Below are 9928 nucleotides of genomic sequence, written 5' to 3' on the forward strand. Positions count from 1 at the left end.
TTATGTGAACTCAAGGGTTTCAAGTTCTTGTTTAAGCTTGAAGACTTCATGTAAAAAAATAGACACATTAAATAAGTCCTAAACATATATTATAGCCTATATAAATATTTCTACTAGTATTTGTTAATGTAAAAATGAGTGTGTTGGCATATTCTTGTGAAAACATTTGTTAAATTGTGTTGTAACAAGTCTTGAAGTGTGTTAAAGTGAAAAGGGGTCAAAGTGAGCTCAACATGGCTTGAGTAGAACTCATACAAAGTATTCGCTCGACAGGAGCTTGACATAGCGCTCGAGCAAAACTCAAACAGAGAGTTCGCTCAGTAGACGCTTGACATAGCGCTCGAGCGAAACTCATACAGAGAGTCTGCTCGACAGGCACTCGACGTGGAGCTCGAGTAGAAGTCAGACAGAGAGTTCGCTCAACCCTCGCTCAACATGGAGCTCGAACGGTAACCCAGACAGAGAGTTTGCTCAATACTCGCGTGACATGGAGTTTGAGAGACTTCTGAAGTATATTGTGCGCTCGACACGTAACTCGAGCGAATGTTCAGAATTGTCACTTAAACTAGGGTTTAAGTAGAGTTTTTCTCAGTGACATTTCCACAACAGTATATATACTTGTTAAATATTCCATAGTAACAAAATTCCCAAAATTAAAAACTCTAAAATTATAAAAAATAAAAATCAATGGCGAATCAAATCAGGAGCAAAGGAATTGGTAATATACCAATTGATGCTGACGGGAAGTATTCTACAGTGGCCTTGGGCTCATGACGACGGCAAGATGACAACAAATGGCGCATCATGAAGAAAATGACAGGAGAAATATAGAGAACAGTCACGGAAGAGTGAAGGGGAAGAAGAAAACAACGTGTGAAGAAAACGACGTCATTCCATTTGAAATGGAATGGCATTGTTTAGTTAGGTTTTTTTTTTAAAAATTCAAATGTAAAACAACGTCGTTTTACATCTGAATTCATTTTAAAAAGAAGTCGGAGTTCGGAGTCAGAGGCGCTAGAGCCCCAGAACTCCGACTCCGACTGCATTCTCCGAGGAACTCTGACTCTGACTGTGAATTCTGAATACTCCGACTTGGAGCGGAGGTCGGACGGAGTCGGAGCTGGCGGAGTATTTGCACAGCCCTAAAAGTAAGTTTGTTTAGGTAATTGCCTAGGTTTCTATACTAATTGGTGGTTTATAGTGTTAATTTTTTTTTTTTCTTAACCAAGGGGAGGCGGGGGAGACTAGCATATCAACCCTCCCTAGGTGTGACCATAGGAGCCCCTCCCCGCTGTGTAATGTTTGTTTGAGCTATAACTACTACCTCAAGGATGAGCCCGTCACCACAACATCCCAAAAGTATCTAGTTGGTCTAAAGCCCATCCCATGAACCAAAGATCAGACTTTATTACCACAAGTGGTATCAACTTATGTCCTCTCGAACTCCTGACCTCAAAGCCATGACATACCAATTCGTACAAACTGAGCTACTACCTTGGTGGTGGTTTATAGTGTTAATTAAGAGCTCATTTGACTCATGAAAAATGAAATTAATTACTTTCTCAGAGAGTGCTATTTTTCTCCCTTATAATCTCAAGATTGATTCAGTGAAGTAGATTCTGTTTCTACAACATCTATCATGTTGTCAAATTTGCTGTATACACTACATAAAGAGATTGATAAAATAATTAAAAAGAAGGCAATAATAATCTTGTTGTCAAAGTTCGTCATATGCATCAAGTTTACAAAACTGATAATTAAATTTGTTAGAATATCTATCGTATAGGATGCCATGCAGAGGCTGTAAGCAGACACCTATCTTGCCACCGAAGAGAGATCGCTCCTCCATCATCTTTCTCCGAAACCCTAAACCCACCACTACTCTCCCCATGAAACTGAACAGGGCAATAATGGGTCCTAATTTTCAAAAGAAGTTTTGCTTGAATCATTGACTTGGAGCTTGATTTAATACCTGCAAAATCATGACTCTCCATTCTTGCGTTCCATGTTTCCATCCTTTCATACGTTGGGCAATTAGAATCACCCTTGTCATAGTTAAGCAGGCTCTTGATCTTTTTACCAAGATGGTTCTTCTCAATTCCCAACCTCTCGGAACTCTCCAGTGGTAGGCAATCATCAAGCGAGTCAAACATGGCTGCAAAGTAATGTAATGACTCCATGAATCTTGACAAGAAGCTTCGTGGGCTTCGGTTCCCTTCTTGTTCTACTAGGATTACGATAGAGGGGTTGAGTGAATGTACAGTTTTCAATGTGTCAGAGATTTTCGTATAATTATTCAAAGTGCTCATATAGAAAACTAAATTTACTGCAAGTGTTTCGTTCTTCTTTTTCCTTATGTTAACGAGGCTAGAGCCTCTTAACAATCCTTGGAATTCGAAGTTCAAGTTCCGAAACCCCTTTGAGAAGCCTACCAATCTGTTTTCTGTTTCTTGCAGTTCTTCCAAACTGCTTCCAAATCCTGTTATCCGGAGGGATATTCGATTTCCATTGGATGCCTTCTCAGAAAGAGACTGAATCAGAGAAGGCCATTGAAATCCATAAGAGACATCAAAATCAATTACATGTAATGATCTGCTGTTGGTTTCCTCCTGCTCCTCAAAGGCCTCTATAATGGATTGGTTTGCAGTGAAATGAGCAAACTGGTAATACGGAGAAACCCGATAGAGATCAGTAAATGCGAAGAACTTTTCTTCATCTGTAGGATCCTTCATGATCATGTCGTAGAAGGGAGATTTTCGTGTAAGAAGCCTTGCTGCCAAACCATCTGCAAAGTAGGTCACGACTCGTTGCAATGAGTTGCCGGATAAGGACACATTTCGGTACAATTCATTCAGGTTCTCCAACGCCGAGCCCACCTTGTTTTGATCAACTGCAGTGGCTGTTATGAGCAGCAAATGAATCAGATTGAGGCCATTTCCATTTTCTACTGGCGCTTGTCTCTTGCGGTCTAGTTTTAGCATTTGTTCCCTCATTTGGAGGAGGCTGAATATCTTCCCATCACAACCTTCAAATGGATGTGTAGGGATTGAAGCATCCTTTCTTTTCCTCTTTCTTGTCCTCTCAACACTTGAATCTGTGACAATTCCAAGGCTAAGATTCAAAAGCTCCTCCTCATCTCTGTATTCTATCATTTCCATTTGAGAGAGAGAGAGAGAGAGAGATTGTGAGTGCACAGATTTGGGGGATATGGGACACAAATGCCAAGTTTGACTATTTATTGGAGGCACTAGGTGGGGAATAACTCATAGATATTCCTTTGTGTAACCCCAGGGGATAGAACCAAAGACGAGAGAGATTAATTGGATCTTTTCCCTTTTCTTCTTTATCCTTTCTGCAATAAGGTGGAGGGATTAAGATGGGTATCTTTTGATTCTTCAAAATCCGTGTCTTAGGTCAAGAACCTAATTAATTATTTCCTTATTATATCATGGGCTGCTTTTGAGATCTAGGAAAGGTTTTGTCTTGGGTGTCCTTTGGTAGTTCTGAAGGCTTAGAAGATGCCATGCACATTAGACAACAATAGCAAGAAAAATGGGGAATCAACCTACCGTCCTTTGAAGAATTGTCCTCATTCTCTCCTTCTAGATGCCCTAGCATAGCATGCAATAACTTGTCCACATTTGTTTATTTATTTCTCAGACCTTGTCTTTGTATAATTTTATCTGACTGCGTTTTCCAAGGTCCGGAGTTGAATTTTTAAACCAGTATAGGAATCAAAACTGCCCCCTTTTGTCAATCTCTTGGATTGATTTATAAGGCCATATTTTAGTGCGGATGCTATGTATCTACAAGCATATAAGCTTAATTCCAAGAAACTTTGTTATGAATATCCAATCCCAGGGCGCAGCCTACCTAGCTATTATATACATATATATATATATATATATATACTTTGTTTCTTACAAAGAATTTTTAGCTTCTTCATAATCCACTTTTGTCAATCTTTTCTGGTGTTGTTGGTGTTCATTTGGAAACAAACAAACAGATCAAGACCACATTAGCAGAATCATTCATGCATGCATGTTTCCTTCGATGGTTTCGCACTTTGTTTCAATATGGTATTGTCTTTTTCTCAACACATTTTTTGACTTTTGGATCGACTTATTATTCCTTCAGATCGATTAGTTTACAACTCACGTTAAGAATAATATATAATGCAGCAGAGTTGAAGAACCAGTAGCTTGAGCATTAGAATAATTAATTATATATATATATATATATATTATTATGGACAAGCTGTTATACATGATATATATATATATATATATATATATATATATTGTCTGACGGCCTAGTCAATATATAGCTAGGAGCATGATCTGAACTTCAAAAATCACATGAAACATTGAGGCTGCCATGGAAACTCTTTTGTTTGCCTTGTTAAAGTAGGACAAGTAGCAAAAAGACATGAGCTGAATTTGTTTTTCAATATATTAAATAGCTGTCCCCATGCATGCAGTTCAACAAATGCAGATATTACTATTTATATATATATATATGGAATTAAAGTAGTACTGCTCCTCTATATATATATGTAGACATATAGCTAGATATCTTCACCAGGACATGAAATCGTGTCTCATTGATCGAATGATCCGTTTGAAAGGCCGTATATATAATTGTTTTTGTTCAGAGAGTAGAGAAATTTATAATTAATTGTCTACTACTTCTATATGATACCATGTAGGTCATTAATATATACATGATGCCGGCCATGATCTTCTTTTTCCTTCTGATTTCTTTCTTTCCTGTTTTTTTTTTTTAATGATCAATCCTTACGTACGTATAACGTACGTACCTTCATTAAGTACCTTCCTTACGTACGTACTAGCATGATGATCTGAAATACAGGCAGACAAAAACTAGAAAAGAGCGACATTATAAATTATAAAAAATCCCAGGCTCCAGGCCTGCACCACTTAATTAGAACAAATTCGGCAAAGAAAAAGGGAGTTTGACAAAGAAGACCACTACATATATATATATATATATATATATATATATATATATATATTACATCACGTACATCCTACAAGGTTGTATTCTTTTGTTTTAGCGTAAAGCTAGCTAGAAAATGATAATTTTTTTATCAAAATGAGTCTATATTTTCTCGTTGTAAATAATTCACCATAAATACTCATTTTTTTCGTAATATATATATAATATAAAAGAGAGCATTTTCGTAGAAAAATCATGTTTTCTATATTTTCTGATGTCTGGTGCAAATTACAAATCAATGCATATATGTGGTAATTAAAAATACATGCATGGCTATAATCTGCGTCTCTGATCTATATATACGACAAAAATGAATAATATATAGAAAAGATTGTTAAGGTTCTAGAAGTAGATCATGATCCTATATAGGCTGTTTATAGAAAGCTGAAATAGCATTATAATTATTTAGTTACTAATTATTTCTGTTTTATTTTGGTTGAACTATTAATTAATTGAGGATTAACATGATATTCATGAGTAATCGATGAGACTAGATACCTAAAGATGCTATATATATACATGATTTGTACCAAGCATATTTTGTCGACTTTTGCAAATTAGTTTGGCTTTTCTTTATTCTTTGCTTAACGTTTAGTGGTTATATGTATTTAGTCATAAAAGAAGAAGAAGACATGAGATACCATTATTTGAAGAGCGAAGGAAAGTTCTATTCCTCTATACCAGGATTTGGTATATTCAGGGCGTCAAGCTTAATGTATTTCTCTGCTTTTATTTGATCCTTTGTGTCAAAAGGGTCCCTTTCTTACCGAAAACACAGCTTGTCCATTATCAACGTGCAATAGCAGATTTGTTGTTTATTATATATATACTTCTCGTGAAAGATTCATAGGATCATTTTTCTTTGTGCACGTCGTCGTCGACGTCGTCTTGCCTCGTTGTCAAAGCTACTTGATATATATATTTGTTTAGGTGGGTTAAGCCGCCCACAGTGTCATCGAATATTTTGTTGTGCTTTTTTCATTATTTCTTCTAGCTAGGGTTTTTCTTTTGGGTCTTTGGACTTGCATGCAAACTTGTTCAATGACACATTATCTACGGTACCGCCGATAAGATTTGTAGGGGTTAAATCAGTAGCCTATAATTTAACTTCGAGATAAGATCGAAAATCAAGTTAAGAGATAAAATCAAGAAGAAATATGATAAGTTGACTCAGACTCAGAATAGGAAAGACAAACCAGACTCCTAAAATGATAGAAACTCAGACTCCTAAAAGGAAAAAAGCTTCACAAGGCAAGTTGGACCTCTATATATATGAGGAGATCCCCCATAAAATGGACGGACTCTCAACAAGCTCTCTACACACAAGATCTCTCCAGTCTTCACAGAAGCTCCCTACACCATACTCCACTACAACGCTAAAAGATTTTTCCTAAATTCTCCTATCGTCTTGTGAGATATGTAAGGTCATGAGAGATTGTAAAATTATCCATTATGGTGGATTTCACCCCCAAACAATCCGTGGATGTAGACATTATGCCGAACTACATAAATCACTGCAGCCCTCTTTAATTATGTTTATTTGTAATTTACTTTATGGATGAACACAGAGTACCGTATTCAAGCCCTCTTCAGTCGAAGCTAATTCTTTCCTCCTTTCTGGTATGTTGTGCAAATTAAGGCATTAACAGTGGCGCCGTATGTGAGATCGATTTATTTTTAACGTCGAAAAGGGGTGTAGGAGAAGTCCACAGCTCACGAGATTGCATCAAGGAGCCATATAAGCTTTTCCTATCAAATCAAATATTTTCATGTAATTTTTCATTACTACTTTTCTGCAACAAGAAAGAAAAAAAAGGGGAGTGTGTGCAGCAGACATGCACTCTGCTTGTAGGTCACATGTGATGTTACGAAAAAAAAAAGGAGAGAGAGATTAAACTGGTGGAGTGCATGGCATGCACTCTGCACGTGACAGATGCACTGTGAATTCCATGCACGGCGTGCATAACAGGTGCAGGGTGTGCATTTGGTTTTTTTTTTATTTTCTCGCAGGACTTGCAGCCACCACCCCCATAGAGCGACGAGGTCTGGTGTCGGCCATCCCATATGGCGGCGATGTAGTCGGCAAAGACCTCCACCGGTCGCTCACCGTAGAGGAGTGATGTGCACTCCTTACACAGAGTGGGCAGAGATCAACGAGTTGTGGGAGGCGCACACATCGGTGTCCAAGAGCTGTCGGAGCCACCACCAACCGCACCGCCGGTGATTTTTGCTACTGGCAGGGTAGGTCCTCGATGCCGAAAGCCAAACACATAAGGCACAACACCGCTGTTAGTTTTAGAATGAAAAGTAAAAACAGAGAATCAAAAGGAAAAGCAGAGAGCACGAAGGAAAATGGAGAAGGTACGAAATATTCCTCTTATCAGAATGTTTCTGCACTATACAGTGATGGTCTCAATATATACAATTGTCTGTAACAAACTAACTGTTTTCTACCACAAATAGAGATATTTACTGAGAATTAATAGAATAATAATAAAAAAATAAAAAAAATGTATGAAAAGTACAATATTAACCCCTCTCAGACTTAAAGCTTGATGCTAAATGGCATGTGTCTGCTGTGATGATTAAACGACCTCAAGCTAGAAATATTTTCATCTTGTAATAGCCCCCCACAAGATGGAGAATAGAGATTCACTATTCCCATCTTGAACAAGTGTTGCCGTATAAGATATGAGGGCAAAGCGTTGGTAAAAATATCAGCTAGCTGGCTATTTGAGACTACGTGGGCAGTGGTGATGCTTCCCTCTTGAATTTTGTCTCGGATTAAGTGACAATCCAATTCAATATGCTTTGTTCTTTCGTGAAAAACAGGATTGGTAGCTATATGGAGAGCTGCTTGGTTGTCACAATGAAGTAATGCAGCCTGTGGATGAGGAACTTGAAGATCAATGAATAGATAACGGAGCCAAGTAATTTCAGAACATGTAGATGCCATAGAACGATACTCAGCTTCAACTGAAGAGCAAGAAACAACAGATTGTTTCTTGGATTTCCAAGAAACAAGAGAGTCCCCAAGAAACAGACAATAGCCAGTAACACTTCTATTGTCGGGACATGATGCCCAATCAGAGTCACAATATGCTTTGATTTGAAGCTGAGAAGAAGATGAAAGCAATAGGCCTTGACCAGGGGCAGCTTTACTGTAGCGAAGAACCTCATGGGTTGTGGTCAAGTGTGAGGTAGTTGGATGATCCATAAACTGACTTAGGAGTTGGACAACATAGCTTATATCAGGCCTAGTAATTGTGAGGTACAGCAAACGACCTATAAGTCGTCTATAAGTGCTCGAGTCTGATAGGGGAACTCCGGTATTTTTGCTAAGTTTGAAATTTTGCTTAAGAGGAAGCTGAAGAGGTTTGTTGCCAAGTGTACCGGAGTCCGCCAAGATGTCCAAAGCATACTTTCTTTGACATAAGTGAATCCCTTTGGAGGATCTAGCAACTTCTAAGCCAAGAAAGTAGCGCAAACATCCAAGATCTTTGATCTTAAATTGGGTGTTAAGAAAGCATTTAAGAGATGCAATAGAGGATGGACAATTTCCAGCAACAATAATGTCATCTACATAAACTAAAAGGGCATAAAAAAAAGTTCCATCTAATTTAGTAAATAAACTGTAATTAGCTCTAGATTGGTGAAAACCAAAAGCAATGAGTGAGGAGGAGAATTTAGAATACCATTGACTTGAGGCTTGTTTGAGGCCATATAAACTTTTGATAAGTTTGCATACTTGGTTGGGTCCTCCTTTGTTGTAACCGGGTGGTTTACGCATATAAATCTCCTCGTCTAAATCTCCATGGAGAAATGCGTTATTAACATAAAATTGGAAGAGAGACCAGTTATGAATAGCAGCAATGGACAGTAAAACCCTCACAGTGACAAGCTTTGCTACGGGGGAAAAAGTCTCAGTATAGTCTATTCCTTCAATTTGGGTAAACCCCTTTGCCACAAGCCGTGCTTTTAGCCTTTCTATAGACCCATCAGCATTGAACTTGGTCTTGTAAATATATTTGCAGTCAATAGCCTCTTTTCCAAGAGGTGAGTTAGTGATGACCCAAGTATGGTTTTGTTCTAAGGCTAACAGTTCAACTTCTATGACTTGACACTAACCAGGATGTTTCACAGCTTGTTTATAAGTAATGAGATTAGAAATGGTTGAAATAGAAGTTGAAAATGCAGTAAAGGCAGGGGAAATTTTCTGATAAGATAAAAAATTGGCAAGAGAGCAAGGATTACTAGGTATAGTAGTGGACAACAGTTGAAAAGGGGCTGAAAGTGAGGTTTGGCTGCAGTGAAACTCTTACTAATCCTGTGGAGCTCTTCTTACTCTGATGGACCTACGTAGAGGAGGGTTAGAGGGGGTATGAGGGGTGCAAATGAGAGGCGGAGATGTTGGGGGAGGGGGGTCAGATATGTGTGAGGTGTGGGGAACAAGTAAGGGTGAAGAAGTGGCTGTATGAAGTGGTGTGGTGGATTGAAAGGGTGGGAAAGAAATGGGAAAGTCAAGTGTGTTAGGTAAGGGTTGTGTGAAAACAAATGTGGGATTAGAAGAAGAAGTAGATGTGTGATTATGAATAAATTCATCAAATTTCATAAAACTTCTGAAAATGAGGCTACAAAGTGTATTTAAACTAAAACCTAATTAAAACTCTAGCCAAAATAATGCCCCATCTTCCAAAACTACCCCTGAGTGAACAGTGCAGAGGTACTGTACGGCGCTACAGTAACTTGGCTACAATAACCCTAACCCTAATTCAATAAAATAATAACTTTCCCAACTTGCCCTTGCATAGGCCCCCTTAAATCCTTCCCGTAATAAACCCAATTATTCTAAACTAATAAAATAGGTCATTTAAATGAATTAAATAAGTTGAAAGCTTTCAAGTGCCTA

General features: G+C 38.0%; 1 protein-coding gene across 1 annotated transcript; it reads right to left on the minus strand.

Annotated features, from left to right (window-relative positions):
- Nucleotides 1-1775: 1775 nt before the first annotated feature.
- Nucleotides 1776-3158, minus strand: LOC108994533 (GRAS family protein RAM1-like). The gene has a single exon (XM_018969781.1). The coding sequence runs from the start codon at nucleotides 3156-3158 to the stop codon at nucleotides 1776-1778; it is 1383 nt and encodes a 460-aa protein (XP_018825326.1).
- Between the last annotated feature and the right edge of the window lie 6770 nt (nucleotides 3159-9928).

This window comes from Juglans regia, chromosome 6, assembly GCF_001411555.2.
Source record: "Juglans regia cultivar Chandler chromosome 6, Walnut 2.0, whole genome shotgun sequence".
Lineage (NCBI taxonomy): Eukaryota > Viridiplantae > Streptophyta > Magnoliopsida > Fagales > Juglandaceae > Juglans > Juglans regia.

What these genes read in the sequence shown, in the direction of transcription:
- LOC108994533 (XM_018969781.1), bottom strand. Translation starts at nt 3,158, where the DNA reads ATGGAAATGATAGAATACAGAGATGAGGAGGAGCTTTTGAATCTTAGC.